The 25,212-nt window shown below is 37.6% G+C and overlaps 1 protein-coding gene across 2 annotated transcripts in view; it reads right to left on the bottom strand.

Annotated features, from left to right (window-relative positions):
- Nucleotides 1-25,212, bottom strand: part of HPS1 (Hermansky-Pudlak syndrome 1 protein) — a 481,651-nt gene that overhangs the window by 116,344 nt on the left and 340,095 nt on the right. For both annotated transcript variants that reach the window (XM_090391100.1, XM_090391101.1), the window contains exon 11: nt 2,743-2,858. In XM_090391100.1, coding sequence (XP_090247226.1) covers nt 2,743-2,858 — 116 coding nt within the window. The remainder of the gene's footprint in view (nt 1-2,742; nt 2,859-25,212) is intronic.

Below are 25,212 nucleotides of genomic sequence, written 5' to 3'. Positions count from 1 at the left end.
ATAATAATCTGCAGTGCACAGTTAAGTTAAATGTGTTTGTGTATTGTGTATGCTAGTAACTGCAAACTAAAGTTACTTATTTGGCTAACCTTCCTTCCTTCATTAAATGTTTTGCAAATTTGTATATCATGAGAAACTGACATAGTATAAATTAAAGATGTCAAGAAATTATATTCTTGGTTTCAACCTTTATCCAAGTGTAAGCAAACAAAATTTGTGGAAGAAGTAACTGATTGAAAGGGCAACTTGTATATATAGAGGCTAATGACTTCACATCAATTGCATTGGTATCCCATAATGCAATGCACATAATCCTTACAGACATGTATAATGCTTTGCATTATGGGAAGGGCCACTACCCAGACTGGTTTTGATCTTTATTGAAGTCTCATCGGTGGAAGCCAGACCCAGAAGTGATACCAAGGTTGAAGTAATGCAGAAGTCATATTTCTATATACAAGTAGCCAAAATACCCAAAACTTCCAACATGAGTTATAGTACAGACATTTTTTGATGTAGACTAAGATATACTGATATATACCTCCTTTCTACAATATCTTAATTTAGATAATCCCACCAGAATTGATCTCTTTGCATATCAACAATGAAAAAACAACACAAGCCAAAAATTGCTCATTTTCAATTATTACTATTACTACGGGCGACTCCAGGGAGTCCATAGACTCATCGAGGGAGACCCTAAACATCATGTCCACACAACTATTCGACATTCTCACAGTATCTATCATACCTTGCCTTGAACTCAATCACTGTCATAGCACCCACAACATACTCTGGTAGCTTATTCCACTCATTCACCCTAAAAGTAAAGAACCCAGCTCTAACACCCTTGCTAACCACACTCTTGCTCAGCTTCCATAGATGTCCCCTAGTTATCCCACCACCAGTCCTGATCTCAAAAATATCCTCTGAATTATCCTATAGAAACCTTCAACAATTTGAATGTCCCAATCATATCTCCCCTTTTCTGCCTATCAACCAATTTCTGCAATCCACAAATCTTCAACCTGTTCTCATAAGGTTCATTCCATAGACCTGCTATCATCTTGGTCACTCGCCTCTGAATCCTCTCCACCTCCTCCGAAAAGCATGCTATGTGGATACACTTTAATCAAGAGACGCAATGAAAGTTATTTACAAGCATATGCTGAAATAATCGTGTATTGCTCCACAATAGCGACACTTAAATGAAACCATATGTTATATCATGCTATGTTAAAAAGAAACATTTCTAATTGTTTCTTTTTAACATTGCATTTTTTAAATTGAGTACAATTAGTAAGGACTTTCCAGAAAACATCGAAGTTGTTTATTATATGAAAAATGTTAAGCCTAAAAATAATATAAGAAATGTTTACCTGTATACCCCAGGTGACAGACTATAATGCTACTGCTGCATCCCCACCCACACATACATACATTTGTGAAACCTATCCTATGTTCCTAAAATAACTGCATTTTATAATTGAATTCAGTGCTAACAATATATATATATATTCAATTTTATGAATATATATATATATATAAGTTTCAATATGTATGAATGCAGACATTTTATTATATAAAATCTTTGCATTCCAATCTTCAGGAATTATAGTAAATAAGAGAGGTTATATAAATTGCACTGTCAATGCTATCATACAGTAACAATAAAATTACAATTTTATTTTCACTGTATGATGACATGGGCTGCAGGATACATTCAGTTTAGATGATGTGACGCTTGGGAGGACTTTGATGTACTCTTCAAGTTGATCTGAATAAGCTAGTAAGGGGAACAAATGATGCAAGTTTCTTATTAAAAAGTATAAGATTTGAACTTTGAGATCCACAGATGGAAGGCTGTATAATCTATTTTTGAAAATACACTGAAGTGGAGGAAAAATTTGAAATTCAAATGACATTGAAAAGTGGTTGAAACAACTCAAAGGGTTGTTGCAATTATATATTTGCTTAATCCTTTATCCAAGTGTAAGCAAACAAAGTTTGCACCTGATGTATTTTCAGGATTGAGGCAACTCGTGGTAAAGATGGGAAAGTTCTGACCACTTGCCTTAGTATCTCCCATAATGCAAAGCACATCTCCTTGCAGACATATATACTGCTATGCATTAAGGGAATGGCCACTACCCAGACCTGTTTCGACCTTTATTGAGGTCTCGTCAGTGGGAGACAGACCCATAGGTGGTGATACTAAGGTGGAAGTAATGCAGAAGTCATATCACCATATACCAGTTGCCAAAAGGTGTCAACACCTTATTACTAAAATTCTCGGGATTAGAGACAGTTAAGGAAGTTTTTTCACTTGGCTCTGCTACCAATTATATATTTGGTTTAATCCTTTATCCAAGTATAAGCAAACAAAGTTTGAACCTGAAGTATTTTCAGGACTGGGGCTGCAATGGATGACAATCTTTCATTGATCTTACTTCTCGTGCTCTCCTGCTCTTTCACATCTCCTTATTACATATTACTTAGCAATCCAATATACCTTTCTGTTCAATTAACAGCCCCTTGAGATGACTCAAAAATCAGGAATTTCTTCATGTAATTTTATAAATATTTCATATAAAGGTGGATGAACACAAACTTCAAAAAATAAATAGTGAGCCTCAAAATAATAAAAACAAAACATAAAAACTGATGTAAATTTATGCAAAACTGATGGTCATTCTCAGATCATTTTGAATCAGAAAATGTATTAATGTATTGATATTTTACCTGGATGACATTTGTCTTTCCTCTTTGTTTTGAAGAAAAGAAAAAAATCCACATGTTCTTAGATGTTCCCATGTAGTCAAGATATTCTTGATGAATTTGGAATGCTCAGGAAGCAACTGAAAAAAAAAAGGATGTACATTAAAACATTTACATACCAAGTAAAATATTTATTTCATGTTGGAGGCTTAATGGATTGCATACAGCACTCAGAAAGGATTAAAACAGAATTTAATACTTCCTATATTTCGTCTCAGTCACTGAGACATCTTCAGGGATTACAAAAAAAACTAATGTAACATATACACAAATACCACACAATACTAAGTCCAACCACGTGGGTGACTCTAAAGTCCTATCTAGGTGGAGCGCCCTCTAAGGGCGGGTGTAGGTGGCCTGGAATGCAAGGTAGGATCTCTGATGATAAGTGTTTCCCAAATCTTAGGAAGCTTAATGCAACCGTATTTATTAAGATTTGGTTGATTTCTGAGAGCTGCTACCAATTCTGAAAATAGCCTCTCTTTTTTGAATTTGCTGTGGTGGAGCATGGTGGTTTTTTTTTTCCCATGAGATCCTGTGGGTTGTATCCAAGACATGGTCAGCCAGGCCTGACTGACCATAGTCGTGCTTGCCGATGTATGACTTATGTTCCTCTAGGCGGATAGTAGCTGATCTGCCTGTCTATCCAAAGTATGCCAGTTTACAGGAACAGGGTACGTTATAGACTCCAGGCACTGAGAGAGGAGGGAGCTGATCTTTTGTAGAGCGGATGAGGGTAGCAAGTTTGCGGTGGGGCTTAAATGCTGAGTGTAGGTTGTATTTTTTTAAAATCTTGGCTATTTTTTCAGATGTGCCATGGATGTAGGGTATGGTGATGGCATTTCTAAACTCTTTCTGAAGAGAAGACCGGGGAAAGGTGGGGAGGGAAACTGATTTTTTTTTAATACTGTGATCACTGCAGCCATTGGAGAGGAAGGTGTTATGTATGTGGTCGAGCTCAGTTGCAAGGGCAGTTCCACTGGAACAAAGATTATAGGCTCTCTTGGTTAGAGTTTTAATAATGCCATATTGTTAAGAGGGGTGGTGGGAGAGTTTGTGAATGTATCTGCCAGTGTGCATAGGTTTTCTGTATACAGAGAAAGAAAGTGTACCGTTAGGAAGGCGTGTAACTAAGGTGTCTAGGAAGGGTAAACAACTGTTCTTTTCCTTTTCTATTGTAAACTAGATTCTTGGATGTAGGCTGTTGAGGTGACTGAGGAAGGAGTCAAATGTGTCTGGGCCATGAGGCCAAATAAAGAATACATCATCTACATATCTTAGCAAGATAGAAGGTATGAAAGGGGCTGAGTCTATGGCTTGTTTTTCAAAATCTCCCATATAAAAATTGGCAAGAGGGGGGTGCAAGGGGGGAAACCATGGCGGTTCCTTCTATCTGCTTGTAGATTTTGTTCTTCCAAGAAAAATAACCAGAGTTGATGGCAAAGGAAAAGAGATCTAAGATGTCAGAAGGAAAAACGTTTTCTAGGAGTGTTAAGGTATCAATTAAGGGAACATTGGTAAATAATGAGATGCCAAAGCTTACAAATATGTCTGTGTTATTTAAGGTTAGATTTTTTTATATAGGAAGTGAAAGTCCAGTGGGGGTGGGGTGGGGGTCAAAGAGTTGGCCAGCTGTTTGGACAGTTTGTAGCAAGGTGCGTGCGTTAGTAGCATCTACTATAGGTCTTAGTGGGGTATTTGGTTTGTGGATTTTTGGTAAGTCGTATATTCGAGGTGTGTATGTGTGTGTGTGGGGGGGGGGGGAACAGAAAGGTTTGAGTTTTTTTGTAACGTCAGGAGACCAGGAGGATACTTTTTTAAGTAAGTTTTTTAATTTTTTAACTTGTGTTTTTGTGGGGTTGTGTTCTAGGGGGGGTAGCTAGAGCAATCTCGGATGATAATCTCCAATTTTCGATTGTATTCTGTGGCATTACCCTATATCCACTCTAGCGATGATGATATTTTTTGCTTGCTGTAATTTCATGAGAGCAGTGCATTGGACGGACGATAAATTACTTTTTGGAGGCAAAGACTGGGCGAGGATGTTGGCAACATCAAGCCTGATGTTATTTGCTATCTCAGGCACTAAGCGACAGAACCCGCGTTCGATATTAAACATTACATCAAGTACCGGCACTTCATTCGGTGCAACTGCGAAATTTGATGGCATCGTCGTTGAGCCTTTTGGAAGAAAGATCAACTACTGTCTGGAGCAGTTGAATTTGCAGTTGCAGTTTGGATTTACACAGATTATTATACTTTTTGATATGTTTATTTTTTATTTTTTGAAATTCTTTCTGTGCGGAAGCTTCTGAGATGCCAGAGAGAATGGCCCAAAGCTCAGGGTTAATTACAGTGGAGAGCTCTGATTGTAAGGAGGAAATGGTGGCATTAGTCTCAAAGAGGGTGGCACGGGTAGAGGCGATTAGTTCCCGTAATAGTGCAAAGCTGGCTCGGTTATACATGCAGAGGGCTTTTTTGGAATGAAAGTTGATCTTTAGCTTAATGCAATTGGGTATCACTCTTGTATCCCGACATCTTTTTAAAAATGCCAGCCTGTTCAGTTGCCTAGATTCATAGTTTCGACTTAGTGTATTGTCTTGTCTGGATTTGCATCCTATTCCTTCTCCATAAATCCGTGTGTAGAGGCATAAACTTGCGTGCAAACAATTAAAGTTGAAATTTAACCAAACCTACCATACCATCATGCACAATAGATTGAAATAAGTATTGGGACTGCCCTGTTTTAGAATGAAACACACTGATATGTATATTTCTGTCATCACACATGGCTTCATGGCTCAGACACATTAGACTCCTTCCTCAGTCACCTCAACAGCCTATATCCAAGAATCCAGTTTATGATGGAAAAGGAAAAGAACAATTGTTTACCTTCCCAGACACCTTAGTTACATGCCTTCCTAACGGTACACTTTCCTTCACTGTACACAGAAAACCTACACACACACAGGCAGATACATTCACAAACTCTCCCACCACCCCTCTCAACAATATGGCATTATTAAAACTCTAACCAAGAGAGCTCATAATCTTTGTTCTAATGAAACCGCCCTTGCAACTGAGCTCGACCACATACACAACACCTTCCTCTCCAATGGCTACAGCGATCACAGTATTAAAAAAATAATCAGTTCCTCCCCTTTCCCTGGTCTTCTCTTCAGAAAGAGTTTAGAAATGTCATCACCACACCCTACATCCGTGGCACATCTGAAAAAATAGCCAAGATTTTAAGAAAGTACAACCTACACACAGCATTTAAGTCCCACTGCAAACTTGCTACCCTTATCTGTTCAACTAAAGATCAGCTCCCTCCTCTCTCAGTGCCTGGAGTTTATAAAGTACCCTGTTCCTGTAAGCTGGTGTGCATTGGACAGACAGGCAGATCAGTAGCCTGGAGGAACACAAGTCATACATCTGCAACCATGACTATGGTCAGTCAGGCCTGGCTGACCATGTCTTGGATACAACCCACAGAATCTCATGGGAAAAAACCACCATGCTCCACCACAACAAATTCAAAAAAGAGAGGCTATTTTCAGAATCGGTAGCAGCTCTCAGAAATCAACCAAATCTTAATAAATAAGGTTGCATTAAACTTCCTAAGATTTGGGAAGGAAACACATATCATCAGAGATCCCACCTTACATTCCAGGCCACCTACAACCGCCCTTAGAGGGCACTCCACCTAGATAGGACTTTAGAGTCACCCACGTGGTCGGGATTAGTATTGTGTGGTATTTGTGTATATGTTACATTAGTTTTTTTGTAATCCCTGAAGATGTCTCAGTGACTGAGACAAAATATAGGAAGTATTAAATTCTGTTTTAATCCTTTCTGAGTGCTGTATACAGTCCATTAGGCGTCCAACATGATGTCCTCACAGCACTTAAGCCTCTACACATGAATAAAATATTTATTATTAATCTCTTTATTACTTTCTGAAGTATATGATTATATTCTTGTTTCCTAGACACAAAGGAGCATGTCTATATGTTTTCCTCTTTTCAACTGAGTGTCAAACAGGAACTATCTGGAAAATTGAGGACATACTATCATCTTTTTTTATTTATTGTTATATTTTTATGTGTGAATGATTGAACATTTCAGACTTCTTATAATCATACACCCTCGAAAACTGGAATATAGGCAGTGCCACCTGGTGGTTGTTTTAGATGCAGCAGCTTCAAGACAATGCTGCTTACACAAGCAAGTTCTAATTACAGAGCATCTCTGGAATTCAAACCTAGAAACTCTGAAAAAAAAATTATTCCATATTTGAATACAAAAAGAGAGAAAGTATACTACTTTAAAAAAAAAAATTAAAAATGTCAAAGAACTCAGAAAAGACAACATTCAAGTGGAAATCATGAATCAATTTCATAATGAAAGCAGATTTTAATTATAAGCCATCGATTTTCAATTTTGATCATTTTCATGGCATATCAAGTAACTGAGATTGTTAATTCAACTTGCAGCAATGGCATTTATAAGTGCATTTAATAAAGAAACTTGTGATTATGGCTAAAAAAATGCAATTCAGACATAGCTCCAGCAGGTACGACATTCACGAATTATGAAAACTGCAAAAAGAAGAACAATATTTATTCTTGTGTATGTGTGAATAATGCTGATATGAAGTATGTTAGCAATCTGAGAAAAAACAGAAGATAATATTAGTTTTGAAAGGGAAGCAATTTTGAGAGACTAAAAAAGAATAAAAAACAAACATACTCGAGGCCAAAGCACTTTCAAAACATCTCCAATCAACCAAGTATTTTGAAATGCTTTAGCAATTTGTTAGATCCTGAATGAAGAACTTGGAAAAGGAAACTATTCATTCAGGATTTAACATGTTTAATATAAAAGCTGTAGGAGAAACTTGCATTCCAGCAGAAAATAAAAGAAATTACTAAGTGTGTGTAAGAATATATTGTTCCCTTCATTTAAATTATGATTTAATGTTGTCTGTTCAAAATTATTAAGTAGAGAATTTGTGTGTAAATATTACTTTCATTAAGACAATTTTGTATACAGTAAGTCACTGAGTAAGTTGTAAACAGTAGTCCAAAGGTCGTGTGCGAGCCGTGCAGGTCGAGCGTAGGGCCCAAGGCAGAGTGGCATACGTGGAAGGTAACTTTAGTTCGCTTTCTTCGGAAACAGCACTCCTAGAGCAGAAGGAGAATACGGGATTAACCAGGAGGCAAGTTCGAGAAGTGCCGTGTGAAAAAAGCAAGGAAAAGAGGGCGCTAAAAAGTAGGAATAAAAGGTGATGCGTGCCATTTTTCAAGGTTTTTAACTCCTGGGATTCTGGTCTTTTCGCGTTGAGACAGAAGTGAGACGGGGCAGCGATGTCGGACAGCAAGCCTATTCCTAAAGATGTTTGATAGATTTCTGACGGAGCTGAGCGTGAGATGTCAGAGTCAGCAGTTACGAGTCTTTGTTAAATATTCCTTCGGAAAGGAATGCGAACGTTTCCTTAGAAGCGGCAGCAGATACGAGTATGTCTGGCAGCTAATCAAGGACAATGCAGAAACAATGCCAGGCGCAAAGCAAAGCCTATTCAGACGGCAACGGCAACCACTCTACACGTGGACGAGATGGAAGTACCGAATCGTGCTTAACAAAAAGGTAGACAGATCTGTTAGACCTGATTTCCGGCATAGAGTTAGTAAAGTACAGAAATTTTGTTATATGTTATTCAGTTGCATTAAAGGAAAGAAAATAATTGTGTAATGATTGAATTTGGATAGTTTACTAGAGAACTCTAAGTGATTATTCTGATTTGTAATAGCAGTGTCCATCAAACAAATTGTCTTGGAACGAATATATATATGAGTGTGATAGAATACAATATATGAGGCAAGTGTAGCAGATAGAATCTGATTGGAAATTCTTTGACGTTAAATCTGAGTATATTAATGTGTAATTTATGGAAGAGAATTATTGCTTATATAGTACTGTGCTTATTTCCTTTGTCTAGTATTGTTCAGTATGACTTTAGAATTAACTTAGTATGAATTGATTTTGCATGACCTTGAATCCATTGAATGTGTGATATATTATAGTGGTAAATGTCTTAAGATCCAAATAAACATGTTTTGTTTTTATACCTGAATTTTGCTTGAATATGAGAATCAAACTACCACTCATAAAATAGAACCTAAGCGGGAGGGAATTGAAAGTTTATAGAGTTAGATTAGAGGTCAAGACTGCTAGTTGAAATCTACTTGGTCATAGTAAAGAGTTTTGTTAATGACCATCTGCATGAAATTCTGGGAATGTCTCTCTGAATAAGAGTTCCTTCTATTATAGGATATTGGCTGGTGCAGCTTAAAAATATAAATTTGTCAATATCCAAAAAGGAGACAAGTCCAAAAGTAGATAATTCTTAGGTCCGATTGCAGAATAGAAAAATAGTGATAAAAGAAGTAAATAAAAGTAAAATATAGGAGAAAGCAACGACATAACAATGGCGCTGCCGACAGGATGTGATTAGGTCCCTTAAATTAAGTTTAATTGATCAATAATCACAGTGAGTTGGTCTTGACCTCATATCAGGCAATCAGGAATTTAGTGAAGGTAGTAGAAATTTAGTTCGTGACTTAAAGCACAAGTTCAAGCCTAAATTGAATGTCATCAAAGGCAGGAATGGATCATTACTAACAGAAGAGTTGGAAATCAAAAACAGATGGAAAGAATACTGTGAGGAACTGTACAGCAGAGTGGATAAAGAAAATGTGGAGTCCTCCCACCAAGAAAATTTTGATTTGAACCTCCACCACTTAGGCATGAAGTTGAAAGAGCAGTTAAGCAGCTCAACAGCAATAAGGTCCCAGGTGCAGATGAAATCCCAACAGAGTTAATTAAGGCCACAGGGGATGGAGGGATAAGAGTGTTTCATAGATTGATTACAAGGATATGGGAGACAGGATCATGGCCTAGAGACCGGAAGAAGTCAGTTTTCATACCACTACACAAGAAAGGTGATATGAAGGCATGCAAGAATTACAGAACTATTAGTTTGATATCTTATGCAAGCAAAATTTTATTAAAGATCATGCTAAATAGGATTGAGGCCGAAGTTGAGGCAGAGATGCCCAAGGAACAAGCAGGTTTTAGGAAAGGTAGGGGCACCAGAGATCAGATCCTTTGCCTAGACAGATTAGAGAAAAATATAAAGAATTCAGACTCCCTCTGGTAATGTGTTTCTTAGACTACTCTAAAGCTTTTGACTGTGCTGAGCATGTGAAACCGTGGGAAGTAATGAAAAGAATGGGTTTTCCTCAACACACTATCAGGTTGATAGCCAACTTGTACAGGGTGTTCGGGATAAATTTGACAGTTTCGTAAGGAAAAAGAAAATCTTCTTTGTATCTATTAAATTTAATGAATTGACAAAAAAACATTACAGGCAGAGTTAATTACAATACTATCAACAAGATTTACTCAAAATAACCACCATTAGCATCGATCACAGCTTCAATTCTGCTTCGGAACCTCGAACAAGCTGATGCTACAGTCTCCCTGGGAAGGGCCGCAAAAACTGTTTTAATTTTATCCATTAACTGGGCTTTTGTATTACTGGAAGTGCGATTGGTGTCTTTTTCAACTGCGCCCCATACAAAATAATCCATGGGGTTAAGGTCTGGGGAGTTTGGAGGCCAAACATTTGGACTGGTGAAGTCGTAGAAATTTTCAGACAACCATTTTTGACTTTTCCCAGAGGTGTGGCAAGGGGCCGAATCCTGCTGCCATACATACGGCCTACCATTGGCTACCCTTGTTATCCAGGGCTTGACTACAGTTAGCAACTCCACGAACAAAGCCCGAATTCCAATGCCAGGGTTCTTCAACACCTGTTCCTGCAGATTTGCGAGGAATTCTGCTGTACGAACGCAATCAGATCGTCTGCTAGGGATCTTTCTTCTTGCTACATCCTCGTAGTCACCATTGCAAGTCTCTAGTTCATGCCTGATTGTTTTTACTGTATTCAGGGAGCATTGGGCAGCAGTCGTAATATCCTTATTTTGATGGCGGGCACGAATCATCATGATACAAGTTATTCTCTTCCATGATTCAGGTGGGTTCCAGCTATCCATCCTTTCTGACATCTTGTATATGAATGAAGAAGGGTCCAAACTTTTAAATGAAGAGAAGTGTGTGTTAATACATGTAACTTACGGAAAAATATAATTAATTATAAATATGTCAAATTTATCCCGAACACCCTGTATAAGGAGCAAGAAGCTACAGTAAGAACAGGTGTTGGATTGACTGACTGGCTTCAAGTTGGAAAAGGAGCTAGACAAGGATGTTTACTTTCTCCTCACTTGTTTAGTATATATGCAGAGGACATCATGCGTGACGCATTGGATGAGCTCAGGACAGGAATTACGATAGGAGGTAAATTGATCAGTAATCTGAGGTACGCTGATGATACAGTACTCCTTTGTAATGACACGGAAAAACTAGGACTAATTCTTGACAAAGTTAACAAGATCAGTAATAACAGAGGACTTCAACTCAATTCTAGCAAGACAAAGATCATGGTTCTCAAAGGAAAAACAAACAGAGAAGCTCTTGAGAAACAAGTGTACCTTAATGGAGAAAGAATTGAGGAAGTGAGCAAGTTTGAGTACCTGAGATCCATTATTAATGTGAAGAATTGCTGTTCAGAAGATGTCAGAAAAAGGTTAGGAATGGCTAAAACAGCAGTCAGAGACCTGTCTAAAATCTGGAAGGATGGATCTATCTCCATGGGAACAAAAGTTGAGGATTTTAGATGCAGTTGTTTTTCCAACAGTGACTTATGGATGCGAGACTTGGAACCTAAAGAAGTCAGATAAGAAACAGATATCTGCTTTTGAGATGTGTTACAGAAGGCTGTTGAGGATATCATATAGTGAAAGGTATACAAATGAATGGGTGTTAGAAAAGATTAGTAGAACTTTAGGGCTCCTTAAGGATATTGACAGAAGAAAATTAAAATATTTTGGATACATAGAAAGGATGGAAGGAGGACTTCTCAGAACAGTAATAGAAGGTAAAGTTCCTGGAAAAAGAGGCAGGGGTAAACCATCAATGAGATGGATGGATGGCATGTGTGGAGTGACTGATCTTCAGAGAGTTGAGGCTGCCAGAAAAGCAAACAACAGGACTACATGGCAAGGCCTGGTGTGGAACATCACCGAGCATCGGAGTGATCATACGGCATCTGTAGATGCCCAGTGAATATAGAGAGACTAGAAATTTGAGAAATAACCTTTATATCACGTTGTAAGCTGAATGCAAGTATGTCTCTCCCGACAAGCTCAGAACTAAATGATTCTGAATTCTTCAGAACAATAAATCCCCAACAAATATTCCCTCAGTTTTCTGGAGAAGAATCGGATGACGTAACAGAGTTCTTCGAATACATTGAGGAACTGAGAAAGATTGGTCGATGGAGTGAGTTCCAACTGCTCATTCTGCTACGCAGCAAGCTAGTTGGAAAGGCAAAAACCTATTTTTACTCCTCACCAACTCTGAAGGAGACCCTGAACTACTCTAAATTCAAGGAGATCCTGATATCTCAGTTCTTGAGGGTAAAGAATGTGGGACAAATTTGTGGAAACTTCAGAAAATGGTGCAGAAGGACAAAGAGAGTGTATCTGATTTCTACAACAGATTGTTAACTCTTGCCAATACTCTAAGTGTCTCTGACAAAGACAAGCACCATCTGAACTGGGCAGTTTTCCAGCACTTCAAGATAGGATTAAGACAAGAACTAAGTGAGACAGCATTTGGAAAAGATATATCCAATTTAGAAGAATGTCATGCAGCAGTAAAAGAGAGAGAACAGATGCCTGGAGACATATGTCCTGCAGACATAGTTGGATCTGTTAACATGATTAAGGAGGAGAGAGACAGCAATAGGGATCAGAGCACTAGGAAAGAACATCAGGAAAGGAAGAAAAAGCAGAAAGCACAGAAAGAAAATGAAGGAAGTAGACCCAAGTCAGTTTGCTAGATTACTACTGGTGTTCCAAGTTTTAGCGAGGTTCGCTCATTAATCAGGCAAGAAGTGGAGAAATTGCAGCAGCCTGTCATCTTGATGCTATGATTAGTCAGTTAACAACAGTCTAGATGAGAAACTAAGAGAGTTCCTCCATTCAAGATGAGAGGATCACTGACTTAATTCACAAGGAAGTTGAAAAGCTGCAAAGACTGCTACTCGAAAAAATAGACTCTGTGATGCAAAGATTGACGGAACTGTCTGCCAAATGCAATAGTGACTCTCCTTTGTCCTCGGACAGAGATAATAAAAAGGATTATTACAGGGAGCCCCCAAGGTGCTATAATTGTAATAAGAGAGGGTATCAAGCCCGAAATTGTTTTAATAGGCAAGGATTCTCAAAGGAGAAATTTTACACAGAGGCCAAATCCCTGGAATTATGGTAGAAGGAAGGATCTGTGGGAGAAAGTTTAAAGCATTAATAGATACCGGTTCCCAAGCTTCGTTCATATCCAAAAACTATTTCAGGAAGCTGGAACCCTATGTGAAGGGAAAAATCAAATGTCTCAGAAGACCTATTAAGCTTCTGGGAATATCCCCCTCTATTACTCATGCAACGAAATCAGTAAGATTAAGAGTAGGATTACCAGAGTATGGCATAATTTTATACTCCTGCCAAGAAACTCCCTCCCACATTTAGGACTAATCCTAGGAGATGACTTCCTAAAAAAGTACAGTTTCTCTTGTGACTATTCTAGGAAGGAAGTCTGTTTTCAAGGGAAAAGGAGAAGTACAAAAGCTGAAAGGGGATCACAAATTCAGAGTAAGGGAGGTGTCCATATGCACTGGAAACACCAGAGAAAGAGTAAACAGAGACTGACTGAGGGAGACGTTGAGCATAGCACACTCACCAAATCAGAACAATCCTCATCAAAGATCCTTGAGAATCCTGACATAGTTGACCAAGAAGAAGGAGAAACACATTCAGATAAAGAGGCTACAAACAAGAGTGAGCGTGAGACAAGAGAAGATACTTTGGAAGTTTACTATGCTGATATTGAGCAGAAATGAATGATTTCCTGCAAGAGACTAATGAATACCAAGTATATAATTCGGGAAGGACAAGACGATCTTAACATTACAAGCAGTAAGAAAAAATTTAAATCAGTAAGGGGTGTAAATTATATTTTTTCACCTGAACATAAGCCTGAGGTTAGATTCAAAGAAATGAAGAGGTCATATCCAGAGAATTGAGGGAGGTCTAAAAAGAACTTTCTGAAAACAAAAAAATTATTTTCTCTAGAAACAGGGGACCTTTGTTAGATCCTGAATGAAGAACTTGGAAAACGAAATTATTCATTCAAAATTTAACATGTTTAATATAAAAGCTGCAGGAGAAACTTGCACTCCAGCAGAAAATAAAAGAAATTACTAAGTGTGTGTAAGAATATATTGCTCCCTTCATGTAAATTATTATGATTTAATGTTGTCTGTTCAAAATTGTTAAGAAGAGAATTTGTGTGTAAATATTACTTTCATTAAGACAATTTTGTATACAGTAAGTCACTGAGTAAGTTGTTAACAGTAGTCCAAAGGTCGTGTGCGAGCCGTGCAGGTTGAGCATAGGGCCCAAGGCAGAGTGGCATATGTGGAAGGTAACTTTAGTTCGCTTTCTGCGGAAACAGCACTCCTAGAGCAGAAAGAGAATACGAGATCAACCAGGGGGCAAGTTTGAGAAGTGGCATGTGAAAAAACGCAAGGAAAAGAGGGCGCTAAAAAGAAGGAATAAAAGGCAATACATGCTGTTTTTCAAGGCTTTCTGCTCCTGGGATTCTGGTCTTTTCGGGTCGAGACGGGCGTGAGATGGGGCAGCGATGTTGGACAGCGAGCCTATTCCAAAAGATGTTTGATAGATTTCTGACGGAGCTGAGCGTGAGATGTCGGCATCAGCAGTTACGAGCCTTTGCTAAATATCCCATCAGAAAGGAACGGCGAATGGCAGCAGATACGAGTATGTCCGGCAGCTAATCAAGGACAACGCATAAACAAAGCCAGGCGCGAAGCAAAGTCTATTCAGACGGCAACCAGACTCTACATGTGGACGAGATGGAAGTACAGATTCGTGCTTAACAAAAAGGTAGACAGAACTGTTAGACCTGATTTCTGGCATAGAGTTGGTAAAGTACAGAAATTTTGTTATATGTTATTCAATTGCATTAAAGGAAAGAAAGTAATTGTGTAATGATTAAATTTGGACAGTTTACTAGAGAACTCTAAGTGATTATTCTGATTTGTAATAGCAGTATCCATCAGAGAAATTGTCTTGGAACGAATATATATGAGTGTGATAAAATACAATATATGAGACAAGTGTAGCAGATAGAATCTGATTGAAAATTCTTTGACGTTAAATCCGAGTATATATATGTGCAACTTATGGAAGAGAATTATTGCTTATATAGTACTGTGCTTATTTCCTCTGTCTAGTATTGTTTAGTATGACTTTAGAATTAACTTAGTATGAATTGATTTTGCTTAGTCATCATCATAATCAAATTCCTGACATGTACCCTCAAGTGGTGTACAGGAATACGATAGTACTACATGAAAAATTTACGTCATTACTAACTTCCTATCTACAAATTTCCTCCAAATCAGTCTGTTACTTGTCAAGACTCCAACATTATCAGACCTTATATTTCTATTGTCTAAGGCACTTTGTACCGTATCAATTCACATATACCTCGGTCTTCCTCTGGGTTGTTTTCCTGCCAACGAACATTTGTTATGCTAATCTTTCCTCGTCCATTCTACTTAAGTGACCATACCACCTGAGATTAGCTCTGCTAACCCATTCCTGGATGCTGACAATGTCAAGTTCTTTCCTAATATCCTTGTTTTTAATATGATATTGTCATTGATGCCATCTGTTCACGCCTATAATCTTTCTTAGGACTCTCATATCTGCGGTTTCTAGTCTTTGGACAAGAGTTTTACTTCTGACCCAGCTCTCAGATCCATGTTAAAACTGGTTTGAACCAGTGTTTTGTATACAGCTAATTTAGTGTTCTGACTAATTTCTTTCTTATTCCATATGAATTTATTCAATTGACTTCCTACCCTACCAGCTTTGTTGATTCTGTTGTCTATTTCTATATTTAATTTACCATCTTCACTAAAAATCATGCCTAAGTAGCTGAAATGTTTTACTTGTTCCACATGTTCTCCATTCACAACACAGTTGACATTTTCAATGATTCTGCCTATTTTCATTGTCTTTGTCTTTTTATTGCTGACCTTCATTCCATATCTATTACAACAGCTATTCAATTTAGTCAGAGAATCTTGCAGACTTGTAGCGGATTTATTTAGAAGTATAACATCATCCGCATAAAGCAAAGAGCTGACATTAACATCTCCAATTTTGATATCAGGTTTAATACCACATTCCTTCATAATGTGATCCATATAGATAATGAATAACAGAGGGGATAATGTACATCCTTGTCTCACACCAGATTTAACATTAAACCATCTTCCTGTACTTCCTTCAATTCTAACTGCTGACTTACAATTCAAATACAGACTAAGTATTGCTTGATATAATGCCCCATTGATACCATATAACTGTAGCATATTGAATAGCTTCTCTCTCTCTTGGCACCTTGTCATATGCCTTTTCCAGATTGACAAAACTTAAATATAGATCTTTGTTATAGTCCCATGATTTCTCCACTATTTGTCCTGAGTTGAGGTGTGCTTTCAGGTTTGTTCCAGTAGATGACTTTTCACTGTTCGCCCTGGTTCCCGTGGCAAAAACAACGGGGGGCCTTGTTTAACCGGGCGACGCCGCAGCCAGCATGAAATTTTTCATGGTGTACCATCATTTTGCATATTGGTTTAAGCCAATAAGAATACAATTTGTTCGACTAAATCCCAAATTGCCAGCCCATCCTCGTTCGTTCGGTATCCAGGTAGATATCCAACAGGGTGCACCACGAGAAGGTGAGGATTGGACATTAGATCAGAAGCCCTGGTCGGTTCTCCGCATTCCTTTAAAGGCTATGTGGAAGTCTCCTCTCAGTTATACAGCTTTGACCATTAAGCATCCCCATGAAATTCTGGGAATGTCTCTCTGAATAAGAGTCCCTTCTATTATAGGATATTGGCTGGTGCAGCTCAAAAATATAAATTTGTCAATATCCGAAAAGGAGACAAGCCCCATAATAGATAATTTTTAGGTCTGAGTGTAGAATAGAAAAATAGTGATAAAAGGAGTAAATAAAAGTAAAATATAAGAGAAAGCAACGACATAACAAATTCTACATAAGGTAATACGTGACAGAATTTTTTTTTTATCATCAATGAAATTATATTAAATGCTTTCTGACTGCTTTGCGGCTATGAATCAGTTAATGTAAATGAGAAATCCCCATATACCAATATTCAGATACTGAGAACTGTTGCAAATTACTAGGATACTCTTTGATGCAGCATTTTTTGATACTCAATACTACATGGTTTTTCTGAATACAGATTCTTATTTAAGTGTCTATGAAGAGCCATAATGAAATTATAAAACTAATCATGTCTATATGATGTGTAGTGAATTCTGTGTTTCTTTTCTTTCTTTCATCATTAGCTGCATAAATTTGCGTGCAAACCAATAAAGTTGAAATTTAACTTCACCTACCATACTATCATGTGCATTAAGTTGAAATAAGTATTGGGATTGCCCTGTTTTAGAATGAAACACACTGATATGTATATTTCTGTCATTACACATGGCTTATCCTAATATATAAGGGAAACAGTGATCCACCTATGGTTGACTGTATATTGGTATACTGCCAATCGAATGCAGAGATGGAAAGAGATGCTATCATAGGATGTTAGACATATTATAGGCCTATGCAGTCTTATCATTTTCAGAGCAAGCCTATTTTTGTCATATTGTGACAATTATAAGGCTGCCTACTCAGTTGTAGGCAACATTATCAGATGATGGAAATGAGAGAATTCAATCAGCACACAAGCCAGTAAGAAAGCTAATAGTAAAAGACAGTGAATATTTGAAAGAGCAGTATGGAAATCTTAGTGTGGAAGTCCAATGTAGAAACATTTAACGATGAATTCTTAAAGTTTGCAACAGTCCAGTTGGCACACAGCACTATGTAATGAGCTGCAGAGTCAAGGTTTCTAGAGACTGGCAGTTGCACAGAAACCAAACATCAATTATAACAATCAATGGTATGAAGATTTATGGTATACCAATGCAAAAAACATGACTGGTCCGTAAATTGTCAGAAATCCATAATACAGAGCACTGAATCGCGTTACACACTTTTCGCTTAAACGAAGAGAGTGTGAGGAACCGTTTTAGGGAGAAGGTGTTAGAGAGGATTTCGGATGGACTAGAAAGTGTATGAGATTGGTGGAGACATAATTCAAAAGCAATTCTAAGCTGTGCAATTGAGGTGCTTGGTAAAACATCCGGAAAGATTAGAGAGCAGAAGGAGGGTTGGTGGTGGACTAATAATGTACAAGAAGCAGTGACAGCTAAGAGGAAGGCAAAGCAGAAGTGGGATGAGTCAAGCGTGGAAGAGGACAGAGAGAAATAGCGAGAAGCCAAGAGAGTTGTTGCTCAGGCGAAGGCCATGGCATATCAAGACCTTTATGATCAATTAGAAACAAAGAAAGGAAAGAGAAAGATTTATCGATTGGCAAAATGTAGAAATAAGGCATCAAAGGACATTTATACATGTGAGGCAGATCAAAGACTCTGGAGGAAGGGTATTAAGGAGGGATGTGGATATAAGAAACAGATGGAGAATATACTTTGAAGGGCTTTTGAATGAAGAAAATCCAAGGACTCACAGAGAAGATGGGGATTCTTATGAGGGGATGGTACAGAACATTAGTAGAGTGGAAGTGAAGGAGCCCATAAAGAGGATGAAGAATCGGTGGGCCTTGACAGGATCCCAGTGGAGGCATGGAGGGTACTGAGGGAAGAGGGAATTGGCCTGCTGTGGGACCTGTTAATAAAAGTTTGTCAACAGGAATATATACCCCAGGAATGGAGGGAAAGTACTCTTGTCCCCATCTACAAGAGGTAAAGGGGATGCACAAGACTGTAAGAATTACAGAGGAATAAAGTTGATGTCCCACAAAATGAAAATTCTAGAGAGGGTTCTTGATGGAAGACTGAGAAAGGAGGTACAGATTGCAAAGGAGCAATTTGGCTTCATGCCTGGTCGATCGATTATAGATGCTATCTTTGGGTTATGGCAGATGATGGAAAAGTTTCAAGAGAAGCAACGGGAGTTACATCTGGTATTTATTGATCTGGAGAAAGTGTATGATAGAGTGCCAAGGCAAGAAGTCTGGAGGTGTCTGAGGGTGAAGAAGGTACAGGAGAAATATGTCAGGCTGGTGCAGGAGATGTACAGAAATGTGAAGACAAGAGTTCGGACCTGCCTGGGAGAGAGAAAGTTTTCCAGTGATAGTTGGCTTGCATCGAGGGTCAGCATTAAGTCCATTCCTGTTTAATATTGTGATGGAGGTGGTGACAGTCGAGGAGGTGAGAGAAGACGCACCTTGGACTAACTATGTTGTATGCAGATGACATCGTGCTGTGTGCAGAATAAAGAGAAGAAGTGGCAGCTATACTGGAAAGTTGGAAGAAAGTATACTGGAAGAGAGAGGTATGAGACTAAGCAGAAGTAAGACAGAGTATATGTGTTGCAAAATGAATGGCAGCCAGAAGGAAATGTCATCAGGAAGGTCAGTGACTTTAGATACTTAGGTTCAACAATGAAAGAGGATGGTGAGGCTGAGATGGAAGTGGGATGCAGGATACAAGCAGGATGGAGGAACTGGAGAGAGAGAGAGAGATGGAGATGGCTGGAGTGCTATGTGATAAGAGGGTGCCAATCAATCTAAAAGGCAAGATCTACAGGACAGTAGTGAGACCAGCTATGACATATGCTATGGAAACTGTGGCCCTGAGGAAAAATAACATCAGCAGGGTGGAGGTAGCGGAGATGAGAATGCTTAGGTGGATGTGCAGTGTGACTAGAAAGGATCGTCTGAGAAATGACAATGTAAGGGGAATGGTGAAAGTTACAAACTTAGGAGCAAAGATACAGGAGGCAAGGTTGAGATGGTTTGATCATGTGATGAGGAGGGAGGAAGAGTATGTGGGAAGAAAGGTCATGCAGATGGATGTGCATGGAAGGAGGAAGCGCAGGTGGCCAAAGAAGAGATGGAGGGAGATGGTGGAGGAGGACTTGAGGATGAAGAACTTGGATGTGGCTACAGCCAGAGACAGGAGGTTGTGGAGGAGACTCACTACAAACAGCGACCCTACTTAAGTGGAAAAATCTGCAGAAGAAGAAGAAGAATCACGTTGCACTCTTTCTGATTTGATGAATGAGCACAGGTGGATGGTGGATATCTTGGGAAAAGCAGCATTAATGACTCATTAGTGTATCATTCAGTGTGACAAGTGTAAATGGTTTGGAGCTATTTGTCCTTGTATAGATTTGAACCACTGGTTGTACTGCCCTGAAGGATAAATGCTTATAGACATGTAACACTTTTGAATAATCCACTTCTTACTTATGCCAATTTTTGTGACACAGACCTCATTCTCTTTCAATAAAAAAGACCACATCACCTTGCAGGTTTTAATGTGATGTGATATAGTTTGAAAAAAATAAGGAAAAATCTGACTGGCCTACACAGAGTTCAGATCTCAACAAAATAGAATATCTTTGGGACAAGAGTACATGGAATAACAGGTCATGCTGAAGGAAGAATGGTCCAAAACATCTAACTCATCAGAGTTACATTTTTGGACCATTTTAAGTGGTAGAAATGCAAAAGAGGGAATATGCTAATGAGGGAGGTGAGTTTGGGTTTCTCTGAAATAGACTGCTGTCCTAATACTCATTTCACATTTGCATATATATATACACATAAACACAGTTTATGTATATATATGCAAATCTATGTTTACACACAGATCACTTAAGAGTCAAAACCAGGTAAATGGAAGGAGGAGACCACCATACAGTCTTTCATGAATTCTGAAAAACTGACAGGTTCCAATCCAATGTCTGGCTAAAATCATACTGTGGAGCATCCCATTACTAGGTACAATCAACTTTCACTAAGGAATCATCATTACAATAAACTACAGTCACATAGACACACTGTTACTTTAAAGGAAATTCACTACAGCAAACTATGCAAGTGACAAACTCTTCCTAGATTTTGTATAATCAGAGTCAAACATCTCTGTTGGATCTGCATAAACAGGTTGGAAATTTGGGATCTAGACAACCAAATCACTTTCTACATTGAGCAAAATTTTTTTAAATATCATTTTCCCATGGAAGTTGCAGAAGCTATAGCATTCAAGCTTATATGCTAAGATAAACTCATTATAAGATTAAAATGTCAATTCTTGGACTTCTGAAACAATTAAGGAACTCAAACCATTTAGTTCCTTCTCCCCCCCCCCCCCCCACATAGACATATGGATTGCCTAAAATTCATAAACCTGATGACCCTCTCTGTCCTCTTTTAATTTAGCCAAACAATTAGCTAAATATTTAAAAAGGAGCCAATAGCAACCACTATGGGACATCTTATATTAAAAATTCCATTCAGTTAAAATCTTTATTTCAAAATTTACTTTTTAAATACTAATGATATCATGGTGAGCTTTGATGTCAGCTCTCTATTTAAGAATATTCCTCTTTCTGACACATTAATGAAAAATGCTTTCCCCTCCCTGATATCACTGATCTTTTCAATTTTGCCATCCATGCTGGCTACTTCTCTTGGAAGGATACCATATATAAACAGATAGAGGGTACAGCCATGGGCCATCAAGCTAGTTTCTTTATGGAATATTTCAAAAAACATATGTATCCCAATGTTTCTGTGACAGAGACGAAATTATAGGATCTAATCAATTTATATTTTATTGTTCCTCTGTGCTGTATTCATTCCATTAAACCTCAGAATAAGCAAGAGTAGATTGGTACTATGTGCAAGTAAGAGTTATGGGAAGACTTAATTTTTTTTTTTTTTTTTTTTGATTGAAAACTAGCTGACTTTTATAGTCCTCCATGAAATGTTCATGAAGGACCTGTAAAAGTCTGTTGGTTAGTCAATTCAAATGCGCCCTCAGGTTGTCTCTCCTTCTCAGTCTACCGCAAACCTACACACACAGGCCAGTACATCCACAAAAATTCTTATCACCACCCAACACAAAAACTAGGGGTCATAAGCACCGTTAAACACAGAGCTCAAATGATTTGTTCAAATGAACAAGCTCTAAACCAGGAATACAAGATAATCAACCATACATTTATGAAAAATGGATACAGTAAAAAACTATTCACAAAATCTTCCACAGAGATACCACTAAAAACAAAAAAGATTTCAAGAATGCTATTGCCATACCTTATGTTAGAGGCATTTCCGAAAAAATAGACAGAACACTACACAAATACAACATCAAAACCACCTTTAAACCCCCGAAAAAATTAAGACACCTACTCAGTTCTTCCAAAGATCCTCTTCCACACCTAGCCTACCCAGGAGTTTACAAAATACAATGCACATGTAACCTACGATACATAGAGGAAACAGGGCGAACCATTTGGAAAAACCGGCCTTTCTGACCACACACTCTAAACATACTAGAGAATTGATTGGAAAGGTACCAAATTCCTACACTGCACCAAAACCTGGTTCGAGAGGAAATTCAAAGAAGGATGTGAAATGCTCAAACATAATCCATATCTGAACAAAAATGATGGTCTGACCATTCCAAGGATGTGGAGGACCCATTTGCAACCTTTATAGCAACTAGAACAAGCCAAAGAAAAATCTCAATACAAGAAGACTTGAAGTGTTTTTTTTTTTTTCTCTCCTTAACATTCAATAGCAACTTGAACTGTACAAGTCAAGAAGAAAATTGCAGTATAACAATCTCAACTGTACAAATCCAGAAGAATCTTAGTACAGGAGGACTTTAGCAGAGTTTATTGTAGTTTTTATTTATTAATTATTTTTTATCACTAGAGTTCAGGCTAAGAAAAAGATTAATTAACAGTGTAGATTTAATTTATCTTATAGAGTGAAAGAGCATGTAGCTTGGTTTCCTATGCACATGTATCCTTCTGATGATGACCTCAATACAGGGGTCGAAACGTCAAGTATTATTTATTAATAATAAGTAAAATAATCACTTCAACACGTGTGTTTTGTGTCCCTAAATTCAGAAATATGAACCTCAAAAGAAAGAGTCAATTCAAATGGTTTAACAGGATTAGTGTAAAGCAGAGAAATGATTGCCAGTTCAGTAGAGCACTGTTCATTTAAGTACCTGTATAAAAGAGATTTATTTTGTGTGTGAACTACAGAAAATGAAAGATCATACATATAAACGATTAAAAGCATACATTTAAAGAAATAGACATTAAAAAAAAATAGATTAAAAGCATACTTTAAAAGACAAAATGCCACTTGCAAGAAATATTAAGTTAAAAACATAAAATGTCAAATTTCACTCATCCAGTGACTATTATACTTAAAACTGTTTCATTACACTGCATTAAATCTTCTCAGGTACATATATTATTAATGTCTATTAGGCAGCATTGAAGAAGATGATCCATGGTTTGTGTTTCACCACATGAGCAGCTGTCATTGTCTGTGTAACCCCATCTGGCCATATTCTGCTTTGATCTGCCCATTCTGGAATGAAGTCTATTCAATGTCTTTCATCTTTGCCAGTCAAGATGTAAGCTGGAAGGAAAAGATTCGTTTAAGTTCAGAGTCTCTGGAGATTGTTCTTGCCACATTGTTGACCTTGTAGCTTCTATGGAATCAACCTACGGTTCCACTGAGTGAATAAAACTTTTCCTTGATCTTAGCCTCTTATGTACTGCAACATGTCCATACAAAGGATGCCGTTCATCATTTAGTTGTTGTTTCTGCTCATATCTACTCTGTATAGTCCTGATGTGAGGAGATGCAATACCAGACAGTGAGTATAGATGGTCAATTTTTGCAGGCTTAAGGCAGCTGGTGATGTGCCAACATGTTCCATTACGAACCTTATCAATATTTTTGACATGTGATGATCTTTCCCAAACAGCGCTAGCATACTTGGCTATCAAAAAGCAGAGTGCCAGTGCAGAGGTGTGCAGTACTTGAGGATTTGCACTCCACTGAGATTATGTTAATTGGCGCAGAATATTATTATGTGTTTGAGTTTTAGCTGTTGTCTTCTCTATCTGTCTATTATAATTTAGGGTCCTATCTAGTGTAACACCTAGGTAAGTTGGATTTGGATAATTGACCAGTTTCACATCCGTTCTATATTAAACTCTCTCCTCGCCTCCCTATTATTAAGATGGAAAAGATACATTTGTGTTTTACTGGGATTTGGTTTTTCTTATGGTAAACTGCAAGGGTTTCTAGCTCTTGGGTGAGCTGCTTCTCAATGTCATCAAAGGATTTTGCCTGATAAGCTATTGCCCAGTCATCTGCATATAAGAAGGTTCTTGACTGTGGGTTTATAAGTTGGTCATTAGCGTATGGATGTGTGTGTGTATATATATATATATATATATATATATATATATATGAAATCAAAAAGCATTTGACAAAGTCAAAAGAAACATTATTTAACATATTAAAAGAAAGACAAATACCAAATAATATCCTAAAAGCTATCACAAGTATATATGAAAATAATCAAATACAAATAAGATTAAATCACGAGCTATCATATACAAGAGAGATAAACCAAGGGGTCCGACAGGGATGTCCCCTCTCAGCAACTCTTTTTAATATCTACTTAAATGAAATAATAATAAAATGGAGTAAAAATTTACATCAAGGAATTAAACTTTCACCTACAGTTAACTTAAACACTCTCCTCTTTGCAGACGACCAAATAATAATTACAAATTCTGAAGATAACTTACAGAAAGCTATTTTAAATCTAAATGAGATATCCAAAGATTATGGTATGATAATATCAACGGAAAAATCAAAAACTATGGCCTTTAAAGGACAAGATCCAGCAAGAACTAAAATAGTAATAGATAACAAGATCTTAGAACAGGTGAATTCATTTAACTACCTTGGATGTATGATCACATATGAAAATGAAAAAGATATAAACGTAAAAATTGCAAAATATTTAAAAATAACAGGTGTAATTAACTCTATATTTAAACCATACCTAGTTCAAAAACAAACCAGGCTAAAAGTATACAATACATTAGCCCTACCGGTCTTAATGTATGGAAGCGAAATCTGGACAATAAAACAAAAAGACAAACAAAGATTAACAACAGCAGAAATGAAGTTTATCAGAAAAACTGCAA

This window comes from Typopeltis vanoorti, chromosome 4 (genome assembly GCF_054136105.1).
Source record: "Typopeltis vanoorti isolate ZY-2024b chromosome 4, IOZ_Tvanoo_1.0, whole genome shotgun sequence".
NCBI lineage: Eukaryota > Metazoa > Arthropoda > Arachnida > Uropygi > Thelyphonidae > Typopeltis > Typopeltis vanoorti.
Note: the sequence above shows the minus strand (reverse complement) of the source record. Positions and strands in the feature narration are given on the sequence as shown.